The 20,686-nt window shown below is 47.3% G+C and overlaps 1 protein-coding gene across 2 annotated transcripts in view; it reads right to left on the reverse strand.

Annotated features, from left to right (window-relative positions):
• The window catches only part of FRAS1 (Fraser extracellular matrix complex subunit 1), a 369,664-nt gene that overhangs the window by 192,725 nt on the left and 156,253 nt on the right, over positions 1-20,686 (reverse strand). For both annotated transcript variants that reach the window (XM_081020604.1, XM_081020603.1), the window contains exons 7-11: positions 17,308-17,391; positions 14,719-14,820; positions 14,441-14,632; positions 4,002-4,091; positions 772-919 (exon numbers count right to left, since the gene is read on the reverse strand). In XM_081020604.1, coding sequence (XP_080876730.1) covers positions 772-919; positions 4,002-4,091; positions 14,441-14,632; positions 14,719-14,820; positions 17,308-17,391 — 616 coding nt within the window. The remainder of the gene's footprint in view (positions 1-771; positions 920-4,001; positions 4,092-14,440; positions 14,633-14,718; positions 14,821-17,307; positions 17,392-20,686) is intronic.

Raw genomic sequence — 20,686 nt, forward strand, 5'->3', positions numbered from 1 at the left:
TTTGTTGCAGTTGTTATTACAACCACAGTTCATACACTTCTTCTTCTTCAGCAATCACTCATAGCCAAGTAAGATTGTCTTCCATAAACATGGTTTTAACAGTGAGTCCGTAAGTGACTGTGGAGGCCAATTCTGGATCCACACGTCCTTCCAGTGTGGGGACATCAGTTTCCGGGCAGGAGTTGATCACAGTGTGGATTTGCCAAGCGTGCCTTCCTCTTAGCACATTTCTCCCTTGCGTCCTGAGTTCGAGTGTCTTCAAAGTCCATGACACCTTTGGTAAAAGCTGTTCTCCAACTGGAGCGCTCGCAGGCCAGTGTTTCCCAGTTGTCGGTGTTTATACTACTTTTTTTTAGATTTGCATTGAGAGAGTCTTTAAACCTCTTTTGTTTGACCACCAGCAATACGCTTTCCATTTTTAAGTTCGGAATAGAGTAGTTGCTTTGGAAGACGATCATCAGGCATCAGCACAACATGACCAGTCCACCGAAGCTGGTGTTGAAGAATCACTGCTTCAACACTGGTGATCTCTGCTTCATCCAGTACACTGATATTAGTTTGGGCTATCTACACACACACACACACACACACACACTCTTTTGTGTTGGAATATTTGTAAGGCACCCTTTCCGGCTGAAGAGCAGGGCAAAGACTCTTAAAACGAACAAGACAAACGATTAAACAAACACAGGATACCTGCGCCCGAGCCTTCAGGGACAAGGAGGGGCGAGACATTTGAAAAGAAACAAAGTTCAACGGTCATAAAAATACCTGGCTCACAAGGAGGGCAGCAATGTCCTGCCGCGGCAACTGCCACGCTGCCTGTGGGGCATGTCGGACAGGACGGAGAGGAGCAAATCACATCGGAATCCTGGCACTCGCATTCGCGGCACAGACCCTCTTTCCATTTTTCTCCGCTCTGCATGAGAAAACGATAACGGCTTTGGCCTATTGTATCTTTTCAGCACTATGTTATTTATTAAATTTCGTGGTATGTGGAACAAGAGCCAAAAGGGGATGGAGCATGGGCAGGCAAACTAAGACCCGGGGGCCGGATCCGACCCAATCGCCTTCTAAATCCGGCCTGCGGACGGTCCGGGAATCAGCATGTTTTTACATGAGTAGAATGTGTCCTTTTATTTAAAATGCATCTCTGGGTTATTTGTGGGGCATAGGAATTCGTTCATTTTCCCCAACAAATATAGTCCAGCCCCTGCACAAGGTCTGAGGGACAGTGGACCGGCCCCCTTGCTGACTCCCGATAGAGCAACAACTCAATTTTACCTTTGCACAGTAAGGTGATTTCTAAACACACAGCTGCAGCTCCCAAAGGGGTTTCACAGTCAACCCCTCTTCACAGGGAACTCAGGGAGTTGTAGTTCTGAGAGGGGGATGGGGCGGTCTCCTTACAGCTCTCAGCACCCTTAGCAAACTACAGCTCCCAGAGGAAGGCTAGGGGAAGACATGACTGTTTAAAGCAGCATCGTTGTGCTTTAAATGTGTGGTGTGAATGAGGCCACACATGTGCGCATAAAATGTACATGTGTACATGTCTTCGGATATAAAAACAGGCATCCCATTCCTTGACAAATGGCTAAACTAGCCTTGGAAAGGGAATGCTTTGCTCCACCGGCAAATGCTTTGATGCAGGCTTAGATGTTACAGTTCAGACAACATTGATCTTTTTCCCCTGCCTGTATTGATTACACTGTTAGGAGCCATTCAGTTGTACAAATGTAGCAGCTAATATCATCATTCAATTGCCAGAATAAGGAAAGCCCTCAAAATCTGATCGCATCAAATTATGATAAAACAGCTAAACATTTGGGAGCAAGAGTGCTGTAAAACATTATCGAATGAGGTAATCCCATTCCAATAAAGCTGGCAATTGACAGAGAACATTTCAAGATTGTTTCCAAGGATCCTGAAAGTGCCTTTCTGTTGTGCAACCTCTCTCTCTCTCTCTCTCTCTCGACTTGAAACACACTGTGATCAGACCGCAAGTGAGCAGGATAGTTTTGCCGTTGGGCAAAGGGCTGGGATAAATTTCCTTTGGGTACTTCTGTGATATATAATATTATGAATTTGGCAATCCTGGCTACTGTGGATCAATCTTGATTTTTGCCTAGGGTGGCTGGGGCAACCCCGTCAGATGGTTGGCATTGGGCAGCAATCATCACCTGATTGACAGTCCAGGAGGCCTGACAAAACATGATGGACTAGTTGAAGTGCAGGAAAAATCAATAGTCTCTCAGGGGTGGCACTCACAATTAATCATGGTAGTAGCCCAGCATGCTTATTTGTTCCTAAGGTGTCTATTGATTGCTGTTTTGGCTGCAAGCTGTTAGCAGCCTGCCTACCATTTTGTATCCTCCATCAGGCCATGGTTCTATCTTCAATCAATCAAAATTTTATTACCGTCATAGACCAGCATAAGTAGGTGGGGATACAATCATTTAAAGTCTGTGAAATGCTTTGGAAAGCTAAAATTATTAAAACAGAAGGTACATATAAAAGATAAGAAGCTAAAAGAAGGTGTAGGGGCATTAAACAAATGTGGAAAAGCATAAAAGGTTAGCATATAAAAGGCTATGGCTATCAATTTACAAAGCACTTGGATATGAGTGTTCATTAAATCTAGTTTGTGGTGCAGGTCAAGGATCTAGCATCATTCCAGGGATACATTCATTGCAGTGAGGAAATGGCAGGTGCCGCCAAAAAATGGTGGAGAATATTGGGAGGGGGAATTCAGCACATTGGCCTACTTCTAGGGGAGCAAGAAAAACCTCAGAAATTTTCTCAGGAAAACTGAGAGTTCTCTGCTTAGCTCCAGTTTCCAAAGCCCTTTCACCCAGAGGAAACAAAAAACCGGAGCGAAAGGCTCCTGGAATGTCTCTCATTACAGAGGAATGGGGCAAGAACCTCAGGATTGATTGATAGACACAGCCAGTTCCCAACATCCCAGCACACTGAAGCATGGCCAAGAAACAGAACCTGGGCAATTGAGACAAGAGCTGGCTTGACTCTCACCGCAGACAAGGGCTAGCCTGGTATGCAATGGCTCCCCGTGAGTTCTCCAGAGCAAAGTTACAGTGCTTTCCTATGCACTTTTGCTCCAAAGTTGCCCCACGGCAGTCAGTGGGGTTTACTGCCAGGTTAGTTGCACATAGAACTGATTGCTGAAAAGGGCAAAGGACCACAGAAGCTGCGAGTCATGCTAGCTGGGAACGCCATTCTGTTCCTCCTCTCATTTCAGATTTGTCAACAAGGAAAGTTTGTACAGTGGTACCTTGGGTTAAGAACTTAATTTGTTCCAGAGGTCCGTTCTTAACCTGAAACTGTTCTTAACCTGAAGCACCACTTTAGCTAATAGGGCCTCCCACTGCCACCGCACCGCCACTACACGATTTCTGTTATCATCCTGAAGAAAGTTCTTAACCCGAAGCAATATTTCTGGGTTAGTAGGGTCTGTAACCTGAAGCGTGTGTAACCCGAGGTACCACTGTACAGTGGTACCTCTGGTTGCAAACGGGATCCGTTCCGGAGGCCCATTCACAACCTGAACAGAACACAACCCAAGTCTGCACATGCACGGGTCGCGATTCGCCGCTTCTGCGCATGCGCGTGACGTCATTTTGCGCGTCTGCGCATGCGCAAGCAGCGAAACCCAGAAGTAACCTGTTCCGTTACTTCCGGGTCACCGCAGGACGCAACCTGAAAATGCTCAACCTGAAGCAAACGTAACATGAGGTATGACTGTATACTTTCCAGCACTCACTAGCTTAAGTGCTAGAATATTGCTTTTTTAAAAAGAAAAAACAACAGATTTTTGGATGCAGAAACGCGTCTTTCAGCTAAGTAGATATGTGCAAGGTATAAACCTACATGGCTCAGGTTACGTAGCCTGTGATTCTACACTGATGGCTCCCATTTGGGTGAATATCATTCTTCAATCCATCACCTAAACAGTTCTATGTGCCCCAAGTTTTCAGGCTACTTACATATTTGGTACGCCCTTGGTGAACACAGGGCCTGACTCTGGAAATGCATTCAGGACAGCACTTGCCTTCTAAATGAACTAATTCTTCACCCTGTGGAAAAAGAGGCAGCCGCAGCATGATACCCAGAATTAGCATTTTAAAAAAAAAAAAATACAATGCTGGAAGAAGACAGTGGGAGCCCGAACTTTTTTTTTTTACTGGAATGCAGTCTTTAAGATCCTATTTCCCTTTATCACTCCTGGAGCTCATTCCATCACTCTTGGTTCTCTCCCAAAAGATATGTGTGCTTAAATACCTTTGTGGCTGCAGAACAATTCCCGCAAGCTCCCAGTCGAAACGCCACAAAACTGGCAGGGGATCAAAACGGGGATTGAGTTTCATGGACTGAATCCAGCCCGCATGGCTATCGCAATCAGCTTGCTTGATTACTTTGTCGTCCATCGCAAAGGTTTCCTTCAAAGAGCTCAAGAGTGCTGGGTAGGGCAATGGTCCCTTTTTAGCCTCACAAGCCCCCCGTGAGGTAGGCCAGGCATAGATTAGGCTGCTGAGAGAGCGCAAACTGCATGATTGCCACTGAGCCACGAAGGCAAACGGTGACACGAACCCGGGCCTCCCTGGTCAAGCCAAGGAGATAAAGGTAATGAACATAACTGAAGGTACGTTCTTTCACCTTTGGTGGACGTGCCCAAAGATTAAGGCTTTCTGGGAAATGATATATAATGAACTGAAAAAGGTATTTAAATATACCTTCTTGAAGAAACCAGAGGCCTTTCTCCTGGGCATTGTCGGCCAATTGGTGCCAAAGAAGGACAGAACTTTTTTTATGTATGCCACAACAGCAGCAAGAATACTCATTGCAAAGTATTGGAAGACACAAGATCTACCCACTCTGGAAGAATGGCAGATGAAGGTGATTGACTACATGGAATTGGCAGAAATGACTGGCAGAATCTGAGACCAGGGAGAAGAGTCGGTGAAAGAAGACTGGAAGAAATTTAAAGACTATTTACAGAAATATTGTAAAATTAATGAATCTTAGAAGGATGTTGAATAGAAACTAAGTGGTTTCCAGCTGTAATGCTTTAAGAGATACGAAAAAAGGTTTACAAATGGGTAAAAGCTTAATGGTAAGGATTTGCTGAACTAACAAACTGAACTGGAATACAAAAAAGGGAGGTATGAGGAGGTCCGGGGAAATAAGGGTAAGGAAGATATGCTATGGAAAGTTAAAGTGTTTTTAACTGTTTTTATCTTGTATGTTTTTCTTTATTTTTTTTCTTTTTGTTATATTTTAAAAATTTTATTCTTTTTTCTGTATTTTGTATTTTCTTGTATTTTTCTTTTTTGTTTTTTGTATTCTTTGAAACTTTAATAAATATCAGTTTAAAAATAAAAAATAAAGATAACGAACATGGCTCTACTGCTTCTCAGTTTATCCTTACAACAACCCTGTGAGGTAGGTTAGGCTGGGAGAAAGTAGCTGGCCCAAGGTTACCCAGTGATTTTCACTACTGGGGGGGGGGGGGAATTTGAACCCAGGTCTCCCAGTTCCTAATCCGACACTCACCACTAAACCACACAGGCTCGGTGGATATACCCATGGGCAGATATATGTGTGGATCTAAATTCTTAGCCACATGTGCTAGCTGTATCCCACAAAAGTCATCTTCACAATGCATATAAAAATGCAGTAATATTCTAGGTGCCGAAACCCCAATGGAGCAGAAAATACTCTTTAGGCATGTGACCGCCGCTGTGCGGATGTTATTGGCCCAGAGATGGCAAGAAGATAAAGTCCCGACCAGAGAAGAATGGCAGATTAAGTTGATGGCTTCTGCCAAAATGTCAAAAATGACTGGAAGAATCAGAAATCAGAAAAAACCAAAAGTTTTAATAAGGAATGGGGGAAATCTATAATTTATCTTAAAAACCATTGTAAAACCATTGTAAACAGCTAAATTTGTTAGTAGTATTGGAATAGCACTTGTAGTTTAATGGTGAATTTTGGACACAATGGAGATGTAAAAGATTTGGATTGTTATAAAAGATGCAGGAGGAAATGATTAACAATAGGACCCACAAATGGAAGTCCAGGAGATTCTTTGGAATCTTGTTTTTATGTTGTAGGTTGGACATGTGATTGTAAAACTTTAATCTGAAAAACCAAATAAACAAATGTATTTATTTTTAAAATGCAGTAATATAAAATGTGGGGGACCGGGGCAAAGCTGTTGAGCTCCCCCATCCATGCAAAAATCAACACTTCCGATATGGGCTGCCATACACCTGGGTTTCCCCTGGACATTTTTAGCCGGACGTATGGCAGCCCTAAATTTAATAAATTTTAAAAAAAAAAATCTGCCAGAGATGAACAATAACATAAAATATCCAGAAGAATGGAAAAGGTCTTCTACCATGAAAAGACACTGGTGAGACTCCTTGGAGAGAGCATTTTGTAGCCAGGATGCCAGAAGCGAAGTTACAGGGAACCAGGCAGAGGGCCTTCTTTGTGGTGGCACCCGCCCTGTGGAATGCCCTCCCACCAGATGTCAAACAGGTAAACAACCATCTGACATTTAGAAGACATCTGCAGGCAGCCCTGTTGAGGGAAGTTTTTAATGACTGATGTCCTAATGTATCTCTATTTTTTAAAATTTTAATTTTTTATTGGAATTTTATTTTAAAGATAAGATAGCTGCTTATTTCCTTTGCATCTGAAGGGAGGGTGTTCCACAGGGAGGGCGCCACTACCGAGAAGGCCCTCTGTCTGGTTCCCTGTAACCTCGCTTCTTGCAATGAGGGAACCACCAGAAGGCCCTCAGAACTGGACCTCAGTGTCCAGGCTGAACAATGGGGGTGGAGACGCTCCTTCAGGTATACAGGACAAGCTTGTTTTCTCTTGCTCTGGAGGGTAGGACTCGAAGTTGCAAGGAAAGAGATTCCGACTGTACATTCAGAAAAACCTTCTGACAGCTGGAGCTGTTTGACAGTGGAACAGATTTCCTTGGGAGACAATGGACTCTCGTTCCTTGGAGGTTTTTCAGCAGCGGTTGGGTGGCCATGTGTCATAGATGCTTTAGCTGAGATCCTGGCATTGCAAGGGGTTGGACTAGATGACCCCTGGCTCCCTTCCAACTGTACAATTCTATGAATCTATGGTTTCTCTGAAGGCAACATTTCGTTGACCCTTCACGGGGAAAGCTTTGATCAATGTTTGATCACCTCTGGGAAGTGAGCTTCTAGGAAAGGGAGGTTAAACTATTTATACATCTGTTGCAAAATTATGCGGTGTGGAAAGAGCCCTTGTCACAGTACATATTGTTAACATTCCCAGTTGGTGCTGTTACCTACCCCAGCACGCACAAGAGCCCACTTCATATAAAAAGCAAGGGCAAATATGCATGGGGTGGGGTCCTCCCTGCCAAAAAATGCCTGCCTGCCTGCCAAGATTCAGAGCTGGGGAGGATCATTTAAGATAACGGTCTCATTTTTCGCTGCCCAGCTTACAATGCAATGCCAGGGGCCACAGTGGTGGCAGCGAGGCTGTTGAAATGAAAGCCTCTTCAAAGGTCTACACAATAGTTTGCACCTCGTGCGATCCCTGTGGCGACGCTATGTTCTGAAAAGGAAAAAAATGAAGAAAGAAAGCACTTGTTCTCTAACGTTTTCTCCTCAGAACATCATGGCCTCCCGTTCTGTTGGGTGGGGACCCTCTTAAGAGCAGTCCTACAGGATCAGACCTGGGGTGGCATTCAGCTAAGCCCTATTCAGGGGTTTTATAAATCGGTCTCTTGGTTTCATATATAGCTGGCATTGCAATAAATAGTGGTACAGATCCTCTACACAAGGTTGCCCACACAGACAAAGTCTCTCGTTGTACTGTACTTTGTCGTACCGACCATCCACCACCGCTGAGGGCATCGATTGGAATCTTAATTGGGAGTTTTGTCAAATACCGTATTTTTCGCTCTATAGGACACACTTTTTCCCCTCCAAAGATTAAGGTGAAATGTGTGTGTGTCCTATGGAGCGAATGCAAGCTCCTTGGCTTCAGCAATAGCAACGCGAAGCCTCCGAAGCGCAGAGGGAACACTCCCTCCGTGCTCCGGAGGCTTCACGTTGCTTTCGCTGAAGCCTGGAGAGCGAGAGGGGTCGCTGCTCCCTGACCTGGTATTTGAGGCTGGCGGTGGGGGAAAGCAGCGCTTCCCCCCGCCAGCCCCAAAGAGCAGGTCGAAAGGAACCCAAAGCCTCCGGAGCCCAGCGGGAACTCTCACTGTGCTCCTGAGGCTTTGGGTTGCCTTCACTGAAGCCTGGAGAGCGAGAGGGGTCAGTGCGCAGTGACCCCTCTCGCTCTCCAGGCTTCCAAGGTAGCCGCCTGAAGCCTCAGGAGCGCAGCGTGAACTCCCGCTGCGCTCCGGGGGCTTCAGGTGAACGCACTTTGAACGCACAGAACGCACCTTGTTTTAGAGGGGGAGAACAAGAAAAAAAAACTTCCCCTCTCTGCGCAGCGTCCCTTCAGCGAAGCGGCAGGAGAAATGGAAGGGGCTCATTTTCTCCTGCTGCTTCGATAAAGGGGCGCTGAGCAGAGAGGGGGAGAATTTTTTTTTCCTGTTCTCCCCCTCTAAAACAAGGTGCATCCTATGGTCGGGTGCGTCCTATAGAGCGAAAAATACGGTAACTAGCTCGGATTTGCTCCATTTTGATAAGTGGGACCCCAAAATCAGCAGGCCTGTGGCGAAGTACTGTTACATTGCAACAAGAATAAGACGAGCAATGATGACAGCAACGGAGTTCAAACTGCAAACATCGAAGGAACGATAATAAACAGTAGTAACATTTGAATTGAATCCTTAAAACCTTAAAAGTCGAAACCTGGTCATAAACATAAGTACCAATTTTGTGATTTGGCCATATCTCCACTGTTATCTGTAGTACAATAGTACTTATATTGTCATATTTTATTTTATAAATTGCTTGCTGGTCATTGACCGTATTAAAGATATTTGATTTGATTTGATTTGATAAGTGGGAACCATGGTGAACTTTGGGTAGAGGCAATCGTGGTTAAATCCCTTTCTGCTTCGGACCTGAAGACACAATCTCTTAAGTGCCTCTTCTCCATCTTCATGATCACCTAAAGATCTTGTAATTGATATTGGGTCAAGAGGAGTTGGATGGCATCCTTCCAACATTTGGTCTGTTCCCGTTCTGTGTGCTAAGCCCTACTCAGAGTAGAACTGCTTGAAATTAATGATCCTAAGATGGGCATGTCTATTAACTTCAAGGGGTTTACTCTTAAGTAGGACGAGCATGGAATACCACCTCAAAGGCCTAGTTGGTCCAGCATCCTTTCTCACCGGTGCCAACATAGGGCCTCTGAGAAGTCCACAAGCGGATAGGAGCACAGGGATGTTTTCTTGCTCAGGATGTTCCATCACCAGCATTCAGGAACACCCTGCGTCTGAGCCCGGGGGGAACATACAGCCATCCTTTCCTTAAGTAGGGCTACCTTTGAAGGTGACTCGGAAAATACAACTAATCCAGAATGCGGCAGCTAGACAGGTGACAAGGAGCGGCCACTGGGACCATATAACGAAATTTTCAATTTTGTTGTTCTGTATGGGACAATGACAATAAAGATTATCTTATCATATCCTAAAGAACTTACACTGGCTCCCAGTACGTTTCCGAGCACAATTCAAAGTGTGGTTCTGACCTTTAAAGCCCTAAATGGCCTCGGCCCTGATACCTGAAGGAGCATCTCTACCCCATCATCCACCAAGGTCCAGCTCCGAGGACCTTCTGGCGGTTCCCTCACTGTGAGAAGTGAAATTAGAGGGAACCAAACAGAGGGCCTTCTCGGTAGTGGCGCCCGCCCTGTGGAACACCCTCCCATCAGATGTCAAACAGATAAACAGCTATTTGACTTTTAGATGACATCTGAAGGCAGCCCTGTATCAGGATGCTTTTAATCTGTGATGTTCTGTTGTGCTGTTGTTGTTGCTGTTGTGGTTCTGTATATTATGTTGGAAGCCATCCAAAGTGGCTGGGGCAACCCAGTCAGATGGGTGGCGTATAAATACTGTATTTTTCTGTGTATAAGACTATGCTTTTTGCTTTTAAAAAAATTAGGCAAAAATTGGGTGTCGTCTTATACACAGATAGTGAATGCAGAGGGGTGATGTGCGATTAATGACAGCAGCAAACAGGAGACTGGCAGTGGCAATTGGGCAGGAGATTAGCGGCTACGGCAAGGCCTGCTGGCGATTGGCTGTGGCAGTTGGGCAGGCGATTGGCGGCTGTGGCAAGTGGGCGGGTGGGCAGTTGGTGGTGGTGAGCGGGCAGACAATTGGCGGCTGCAGCGAAGTGTGTAATTGGCAGTGGCGGGCAGGTGGGTGAGTGATTGGTGGAAGTGGTCTTAATTTTGAGTTTTAAAAAATAGGGGTCGTCTTATACATGGGAGCATCTTATACACAGGAAAATATGGTAGTTGCTATTGTTATTATTATTATTATTAGTTGGGCCTGAACTCCTTTTATACAAAGCTACTGTGGAAATATGAACCTTGAATGGTTCACATTGGCGCTGCTCATCCCACACAATGCGCTGTCGCCACTTCTCAAACGCAGCTGCAGCTGTTCATTGTGAGGGAACAGGCATATTAACCCAAGCCTCGAAAAGAAACAGAAGCCCCCGCCGTGCTGAGGAAAAGATATTAAACGCCCACAGTGGCACCCTTTTAAAAATATCCCAGAATGCCTAGGATATTGCTCTCTCTCTCTCAGAACAGCAGAGCTGAGGCGGGAGCTAGCAAGAGAGGATTGTGGGATTTCTGGGGGCAATACGATGCCTGCCAACAAACTTCACCCTTCTCCCAGTCATCTGGTAATAAATAAATAAATGCAAGCCCACATTTGTCGGAGAACTTAAGAGGCAGCCACCTGAAACTTGCTGCTTGTCGGTAGGCTCATCCCAACCAGTTTGCTGGAAGCGTGTGAAATGAGTTTCTTTTCTTGCATAGTCTCCATAATCCTGTCCCTGCCTACCTGCCCTGCCTACGCCAGTGGCCTCGTTGCAGCTTAAACAGAGTTATGTGACCAGAAAAGTTAATTCTTCCCCAACGAAGGATGAAACCCGCGGAGACCTGGCTTCAATTTAGCTCTGGTTTACTGATGCAAATGTCCTAAATACAGAACTAGCTGGGAAGATTCTGGAGGGTTTTGAAAGCAGGCGGAAGGGGAGAGAGAAGATACCTGCTGCTTTTGTTGCCGACTTTATAAAATATTTCAGTGGAATGGCACCGATGACACCTCTGGGGGCTGCTGAGCTAGAATACATCACTGATAATAAGCCGCGGAGTGTGCACTCTGGACTAAAAAATACATAGCTATCCATCTAAAGTTAATCCAAATTCCACATCCAAAAGAGCCGAGTTCGGCTGCCCCTGTAAATAATGCAAATTTGCGAAATGTCTCTTACTTTGCATAACTGATGCTGTGAATCCTTACGCACACACACCCCGACTAGCTAGCGTCACTTATTTGGCTTATCATGAAGCAGGGGCAAGAAAGGTGACAAGAGGGTATGGACCCCCTGCCCAGATGTCAGGAGCAACTGCAGCTAGGGCTGGGACCCCATAGCTCTTGTGCACAGCTGCTCCATAAGCTGCCAGGGTTGGGTATGTGGGCATCTGTGGCAGGAGGGGTGAGAAAGTGGGCAGTCCCACTGTCGAGAGCACACAGCAGGTACTTAACTCTTTACTGTCAAAGATAATAATAATAATAATAATAATAATAATAATAATAATAATAATAATTTATTTGTACCCCACCCATCTGGCTGGGTTTCTCCAGCCACTCTGGGCGGCTTCCAACAAAGATTAAAAGTACATTAAGATGTCACACATTAAAAACTTCCCTGAACAGGGCTGCCTTCAGATGTCTTTAAATGTCAGGTAGTTGTTTATCTCTTTGACATCTGATGGGAGGGCATTCCACAGGGCGGGTGCCACCACCGAGAAGACCCTCTGCCTGGTTCCCTGTAGCTTTGTTTCTCGCAATGAGGGAACCGCCAGAAGGCCCTCGGAGCTGGACCACTTGCCATCGCTTTTACAGCTCTGGATATCTGTGAATACCAATCTAGCAGCTAGGCAGCTATTTCCAGGTCAGTACTCTATGGAGCAGTTGCAGGAACAGGGGACCAAACCCCTTCCACCTGCCAGAGACTGTGCCTGCATGGAAACGTCCTCTGCCCTTCCCCTTTCAGTACCCTTCCTGGTTCTGGGTTTACTGTTGTGCTGGAGAAAGATGGGGAATATTTCACTTGCCTGGCCTGCCTCTTCCTCCAACCCCTCCTGTGCTCCACCCTTCAGCTCTGAAGTTTCTCTTGCCTCTGACTCTTGCCTCTTGACTGATTGTCAGAGACTGGCAGGGTGAGGAAGACTGGGGGGTGCCGCCTGCCCTAGAGCCCCCCCAGCGATGACACCGAAGATGACTTAGACCCTGGATCATGATGGTGGTATCATGGTCCGGTTCACGGGTGATCGAAGTCCCGGCAGGGGATGTCAGGACCGGGGGCAAGATGGCGGGGTGGGAGCAGGAACAGGGGTCCAGAAGCCAGGAGTCAGGAAGCCAAGAGTCTGAGGGTCAGGGAGCCGGGAGTCACGAAGTCAAGAGTCCGAGGATCAAGAAGCAAGGAGCCAAGGGGTCCAAGGGTCCAAGGATCAAGAAGCAAGGAGTCAAGAAGCCGCGATTCAAGGATCAGGAAGCAAGAAGCCAAACACAGCAAGGCAGGAAGCGTGTTGCTGTGGCAAAGAGCCGAAGGGAAAAGTTGACCTTACAGTGGTGCCTCGCAAGACGAAATTAATCCGTTCCGCGAGTGTCTTCGTCTAGCGGTTTTTTCGTCTTGCGAAGCAACCCTATTAGCGGCTTAACGGATTAGCGCTATTAGCGGTTTAGCGGCTATTAAAGGCTTATCGGCTTAGCTGCTAAAAGGCTATTAAAGGCTTAGCGGCTTAGATAAAGGGGGGGGGAAGCGGGGAAAAAATCTCAAGACTCGCAAGACATTTTCGTCTTGCGAAGCAAGCCCATAGGGAAATTCGTCCTGCGAAGCAACTCAAAAACGGAAAACCCTTTTGTCTAGCGGGTTTTCTGTCTTGCGAGGCATTCGTCTTGTGGGGCACCACTGTATATCCCTTCCCAGCTCTTGCCACCTGGTGCTGTGAGTTACCAATCGGCCTCGCCTGTGAGGCCGCACCTTGCCTCTCCAGAACAAACTTAGGAAGGCCCCAGTCCTGCAAATTCCTATTGGTCACAGGGCCTGGCTGCTGCACGCACTCCTGACAGGTGGGACACTGGAGAGCAGTCTGAGGAAGGGAGGAGGTGGGAGACGCTAGAAGCAGGAGCTTGGAGCGGTCAAAGGGGGGTGGGGTGTTAGAAGAAAGAGGCCCTTCAAAGACAGGCTGAGAATTGTGGTGTGAGTGCAGACTCAAACAGAGAGGAGTCAGAAATTGCTACCCAGCAGCGGGACAGTCCCAGTCCTGCTGGCTCACCTCCCCCTCTGACACTCCGACCGAGGAGAGTCCTGCACATTGCTGAGCAACAAGCCAGACATGCCCAGAAGAGGAACCACCACCCCCCCCGCTTGACGCAGCCTTCGTCTGCTTTTGAGGGATCCAGAGTGCAAGGCTAGAGGGGAAGGGTGGGGGCAGTGGTCAGTTTCAGCAATGTATCCCTCTGGATTAGGCCGAGTCAGAGGAACTCTGTTGTGTTGCCATTTTCTGTGACTAAAATCTAATTGCATTTCATGCCTCACATTCTTCCTGCCCTGTGGATGACCTGCGCTTGCCTGACAATCCCTTGACAATGATACAGTTCCCCACAAATCAGTGGCCCCCTCTCCAGAGCCAGACTCCAACACCTCTTCCCCACAGTGCACAGTTGCCTGTATCCTGCCAGTTCCCGGTACCCACCCCAAATAAACAATAGCCGGGGAATATTTGTGGAATATTTGGAAAATCATGGTATGCAACTAGGTGCATTGGTAGGGTTTACTTAAATCAAGCAGTTAAAAGTATTGTCAAGATTAATTGTAGAACAGTTCAAAATTTAATGAAGTGGAAAATCCAGTGTTAAAAATTTAAACAAGAGAAGAAGCCGCAAAAGGGAGGGAGGGAAGTTTAACATGTATCGATATTGGAAATATGAGACTTTAAGATGTGTATTCATAAATTATTGAAAACTGAAAATAGAATTTATAATGGTTTTATCAAAACAAATAAAACAAAACAAATAAAACACAACCCCCAGATTCCCAGCTTTCATTTTTGCTTTTTCTGTTGGGTTTTTTTAGTTTTTAGTTAGTGTTTCTGGGAATCTTCTATGTAAATAAATAATAGAACTAGACAGATAAGGTTGCTCAAAACGCGGTCATTTTCTTACCGGGGCACACTCCACCTTGGCACACCCTCCATGCCAGCAAGAGACTCGCCCTCCGTCACACATGCAGAACTCACATCCGGTACCGTTCCACATCTCGTCGTGGTACCTTACGACGCCGTCATGGATGCAGCTCCCCTTGGAGGGGACGCATTCCTCGCAGCAAACTCCAGGACGCTGTATTTTGCTCTCCCCCTAGGAACACGCAATTCAGATGCCTCGTGAAAAGAGAGAACAGCAAACTGCCGGGATTCTCCCAGGATTCCAAGCTCGGGAATTACCTTCTCACAGGTCACAGGTGTGCAGGTCTGCCTCAGACACCTGGGCTCCCCTCTGTCACAGACGCAGGTTGTGCAGGCATCTTTCTGCCACTGCTCGCCGTGCTGTGCAACAGAAAGAAACGTAAGTACTCCATTCAGGTTGACTGCTGGTGTCCACATGGGTTGGACAAAACCACAAAATAGCCTGATGAAGACTGGGCATCCACAAAATGGCTGGCTGTTGGGAGGAGAAAAATGAAAAACTGGGTGGTAGGAGGAATCAAAGAGAGTATCCTGAGCAGGCACACATAGAATAATAGAATTGTAGGGAAGAGACCATGAGGGTCATCTAGTCCAAGCCCCTGGAACATGTGCAGAGGAGGGTGACCAAGGAAATGGAAACGAAATGTATTCTAAAGAGGAAAGTTTTCACTTTTTTATGATGGAGGAAACCTGCATTATTTTTACTGGACACTTTGATTTCTAAATGAACTGATGGGGTACGCCAGCCACCCAAAAACAACAAGCGTTTCCTTGGGTTGCTGCTAAGAAGGGCGATACTCGTTGTGCCGACTCAAAAAGGGTGAGGGAAGAGAAAAAGGGGTTCTGCCTTCTGCGCTTCTTGGACATTAACCATACTCAGGTTTTTGCTAGCTGTGGATGGCAAGCTCCTTCTCAGACCTTCCTAGTTTACAACTTGATCCTTTTTTAACAAAACACTTTGTATAAATGGTCTTATGTGTCTCGATTTTTAAATAAAATGCTATCAGCTGCGGGGCGGGGGAAGGGATCTGGAAACGAAGCCTTATGAAGAACAGTTGAAGGAGCTGGGTATGTTTAGCCTGGAAAAGAGACTGAGAGGAGATGTGATAGCCATCTTCAAATATCTCAAGGGCTGTCACATGGAAGATGGAACAAGCTTGTTTCTCCTGCTCCGGAGGGTAGGACTCGAACCAATGGCTTCAAGTTGTAGGAAAGGAGATTGCAACTAAACATCAGGAAAAAATTCCTGGCAGGAAGAGCTGTTCGACTGAATGGACTCCTTCAGAAGGTGGTGGACTCTCCTTCCTTGGAGGTTTCTAGGAAGCTTGGACGGCCATCTGTCATGGATGTGTCAGGGGACTGCCATCGGAACAGGGCAGGGAAGAAGAAGAAGAAGAAGAAGAAGAAGAAGAAGAAGAGGAGTTTGGATTTGATACCCCCCCTTTCACTCCCTTTAAGGAGTCTCAAAGCAGCTAACATTCTCCTTTCCCTTCCTCCCCCACAACAAACACTCTGTGAGGTGAGTGGGGCTGAGAGACTTCAAAGAAGTGTGACTGGCCCAAGGTCACCCAGCAGCTGCATGTGGAGGAGCGGAGACGCGAACCCGGTTCCCCAGATTACGAGACTACCGCTCTTAACCACTACACCACACTGGCAGAAGGGCAGTTGGGATACAGGGAACCTCTGAAAATCTTGAGAAGCAGTTCCTCTTCCTGAGGTGGGGAAAGCCACACCTCTAATGGAGAAGAGGGGAAGGGGCCTGAGGATGCTGCTGGGAGCTCCAGCGCCGCACCTCATCAGTTTGAGGGTGGGGAAAGCCACACTTCCAGTGGGGAAGAGGGGAAGGGACCAGAGGATGCTGCTGGAAGCCCCAGCGCTGCACCTCCTCAGTCTGAGGGTGGGGAAAGCCACACCTCCCAGGTAAAGGAGGGGAAAGGGCTAGAGGATGCTGCTGGGAGCCTCAGCACCGCTCCTGGCCAAGCCGGCCAGGAGGGAAGCATGCCTCTTCCGTCGCCCACCCTGCGCAGAGGTGTAAAACGCAAGAAGGAAGGAAAAGGCTGGGGGTGACTAAGCTCTTATGTTGGGGGAGGACCCAGAAACAACCACTCCTGGATTCTGCTAGCGATTGAGGCAGACATGAACTTGTGGTTCTGCACTGTAAATAGTTTTGCACCAAAATAAAACCTGTAAAAGACAGGTCAGAGTCCTGACTGGTTACTCATGAGCAACCACCATTGCCATCTGACAAGATGCTTTAGCTGTGATTCCTGCATTGCAGGGGGTTGGACTAGATGACCCGTGGGGTCCCTTCCAATTCTATGAACGCAGGAATCTTTCACCCAACTTGAGGTTCAAGCCCACGACCCTGATATGAAGAGCCTGGTGCTCTCTCAACTGCGCTGTCCCAGCTTGACAACTTAAAGTTTCGTTGCATGCCCTGCTCACATAACTCTGTAACGCATCAAATGCATTCCTGATTTTTATTTTTTTAAAATGCAAAGCTCTGTCCTGGATCGCCAGGGCCTGTTATCTCCCACCCGCCCTCGCCCTCCTCTTGCACACCACTTTTCAAACTATGTTAACAGGAACGGCCTTATCTACGCTGGCCTGTGAACTGAGTTGTCTCTCGCCAGCACATTCCTTTCTACTTCTTAATCCCCTTCATTTCGTCAGGCTTCCCAGGAAGAAGAAAAGCAGCAGGTTGTAAAAAGGAGAAGAAGAAGAAAGGGGGGGAAGAAGTCGTTCACGCTGGCAAAAGCCTTGAGTGCCGGGAGAGGAGCAGAAATGTGTCATATGCAGCCCACGCCAAGTCAATTCCTGCCTGCCTTCATCAAAGGGTCTCCTTACCTCATATGCTCTCCCAAGTACAGAGCAGGATTTCGGAGTGCATTGTGGGCAACACCTCCCAGCAGGTACAACCACACTTTCATCCTGAGCATTGGGGAAAGGGTGGGTGGAAAGAAAGAAATTGCATATAATAAGAGAGACACCAGACCTGGGAATTATAGGGACAGGACGACCCAGACCATATAGGAATTTATTTGTGTATGCAACCACGGTGGCAAGAATGTTACTTGCCCAAAAAAAATGGAAAAGAAGAAGTCCCAGCAAAAGAAGAATGGTTACAAACACTTATGGAATGTGCAGAAACGGCGAAACTTACCAGAAAAATAAGAAAATCAAGATAGCAAACGCCTTATAAAAGAATGGAAATGGTTTATTGAATATTTGCAAATAAACTGTAAACAGATAAGAACATTGGCAGGATTATTGTAATAATCTGCAGTTTTATAAGAGTATATATTTAAAGTAGACGAATAAATAGTAAAATTAAGTAAATTTGGATATGCAGAAAATATTAAAAAATAAACTGAAGGAACCACAGAAAGAGGGGTTTTTGAAATGCTAAAGTGATTATAAAATTATTGAAATGTATAAAATTGAAAATCATAAATAAAATCATTTTTAAAGGAGAGAGAAAGAAAGAAAGACAGACGGACAGTCAGAAACTATATTAATAAGGAAATGTTTCACCTGGCAGGTCATGGAGCAGAGCAAATAACAAAAGCTCTCAAATCAAGCAGCCCTCTTGATTTGGGACCTTCACCCCTGAGATCTAATGCCCTCCATAGACACCAAAAGACAAGGCAAAGAGGGGACTAGATCTCCCCTTAACTTTGCCCCAGGTAGCTAAGCCCCTTTCCCGCAGGATGATCAGGTAAAATGACTACAGCTGTAGGCATGGCTAACCGGTAAAGGCAAAGGATAAAGGTAAAGGTAAAGGGACCCCTGACCATTAGGTCCAGTCGTGACCAACTCTGGGGTTACGGTGCTCATCTTGCTTTATTGGCCGAAGGAGCCGGCGTACAGCTTCCAGGTAATGTGGCCAGCATGACTAACCGCTTCTGGCAAACCAGAGCAGCGCATGGAAATGCCATTTACCTTCCCGCCAGAGCGGTACCTATTTATCTACTTGCACTTCGTGCTTTCGAACTGCTAGGCTGGCAGGAGCAGGGACCCAGCAACGGGAGCTCACCCTGTGGTGGGGATTCGAACCGCCAACCTTGTGATCGGCAAGTCCTAGGCTCTGTGGTTTAACTCACAGCAAGGATAAAGGTAAAGGTAATGGGACCCCTGACCATTAGGTCCAGTCGTGACCGACTCTGGGGTTGCGTGCTCATCTCGCTTTATTGGCCAAGGGAGCCGGCGTACAGCTTCCGGGTCATGTGGCCAGCATGACTAAGCCACTTCTGGCCAACCAGAGCAGCGCACAGAAACGCCGTTTACCTTCCCGCTGGAGCAGTACCTATTTGTCTACTTGCACTTGACGTGCTTTCGAATACAGCCTATTTTCTAGCACCCAACAACCAGTTGGTTTGTTTGCCTGGGGAGCCCAGCAAGGGAGAAAGGAAGTGAACTGCACTGAGCACTAAATATGTGGCAAGAGAGATACAAGCAGAGACAAGAGTTGAGGCTGAGGGCAAAGAGGCCACTCTGTTCTGTTGTTCTACAATATTAATGAAATGTGTCTCGGGATCCCTTTTGCATTTAATTTTTGATTCTGCACGCTGCATCACCTTGACATATCCTCCTCCAGCCCTTTCAAAGCACATTCAAGGGTCCCCGATTTCAGCCCTTGGAGACTCCAAGGGAACAGCTGAAGCTTTGCAGCTTCAAGTCCAACTCTGAGATCTCTCAAATCTCGATGGGAGCCACTGATTCTGTTGAGTCGTGGGTTGACATAGCAGCCGGCACAGCGATTTCTTCAAGTAGCTCTTTATTATGGTAAGCTGGAATAGAACTGACTGCGAACAGCTCAGCCGGCCTGTATTTATAGGCAGCCGGCTGTCAACATTGTAACCACAACAGCCCAGAGTTCCCGCCTAAAATAACTGGCGCGGACCTGAGTGAAAACTATCTACAGACCTGAGTGAAAACTATATACAGTATCCCCCTGTTGGCCCAGGGTGAAACTACACTACATAACACCCCTCCCCACCGAGATAAGGCGTTAGTTACAATCGTAATGGTTTCCTTATATACAGCACTACGCGTAATGGTTCAATTAGGCACAAAAGCATATCGGTTACATTTCCCATACTTAGACCAACAGTGATACCTGTCCAACAACATAGTCCTTTAAATGAGTTGGGCGCTTGGAAACTCTGCCAGACCGCCGGGGGCTGGTAGCCAAGTCCGGAGGGCCACACAGTTCTCGCTGAGGCTGTGGTGCGACCCTAGGTGGCGTTGGAACCAACTCCCCTGGATCCGCTGCTGTGAGTGGAGCCTCCGCAAGTGGAGTGGTCTGAGTCTGTTCTGAAACGGCTTGGTTCGGCTCCACGCTGGCAGTTTGCGAGGGAGGTGTAGGTGGGGCCTCGCCATCTGTACGTGTCTCTTCTGGAGCCGCCAGCGCAGTTGGGGGCACCTCGGTAGTGTCCAAGTCCCCAACCCTGCGCCTAAGCTGGTCTATGTGCCGTCGCCACAAGCGTCCGTCTTCGAGTGCCACCTGGTACGAGCGAGGTCCAGTGACTCCCACTACTGTGGCTGGCACCCAAGGGATGTCCCCCACATAGTTCCGGGCAAAGACCTGGTTTCCTGGGACAAATGACCGTGGTGCGTTGGCACAGCCTGGGGGTTCAGCCACGGCAAAGTCTGGGTGTAGCCGGTCGAGCGGTGACCTGAGGCGGCGGCCCATAAGCAGTTCAGCAGGACTCCTCCCTGTGGCCGCGTGAGGGGTGATGTGTTGCACGAACAAGTATTCGGCGACCCGCTCATGCCAGTCTCCCCGGTCCAGGCGCGCCAGTGCCTCTTTTGTCGAGCGCACCATTCTTTCTGCTTGCCCGTTGCTGGATGGATGAAAGGGTGCCGTTAGGGCATGGCGGATGCCCAGTCCCAAAAGATATCGCTCAAACGTGCCTGACGTGAACTGCGGTCCGTTGTCAAAAACCTCGGCAAAGTCTTTGACCAGACCCTCAGTCTCTGCATTAGAGATGCAGTTGATGCCGGTGACTTCCAGGCCGAGGGCATCAAACCAGTCTAGCCCTAGGAGGCTTGGCCGCTGACCTTCAACCACCACCAACCGGAGCAGGCCCGAAAAATCCTTGAAGGCGATCCGGAACCGGCCAACGCCTACCACGGGAATGTCGTTTCCCTGGTAGTCTCTCAGGTGTACGCGGTGAGAGTCGAGTTGCCTTTTGGACACTCTGGGTACCAGTCTTTTGATGGT

The sequence above is a fragment of the Podarcis pityusensis genome, assembly GCF_964106645.2.
Source record: "Podarcis pityusensis genome assembly, chromosome: 9".
Lineage (NCBI taxonomy): Eukaryota > Metazoa > Chordata > Lepidosauria > Squamata > Lacertidae > Podarcis > Podarcis pityusensis.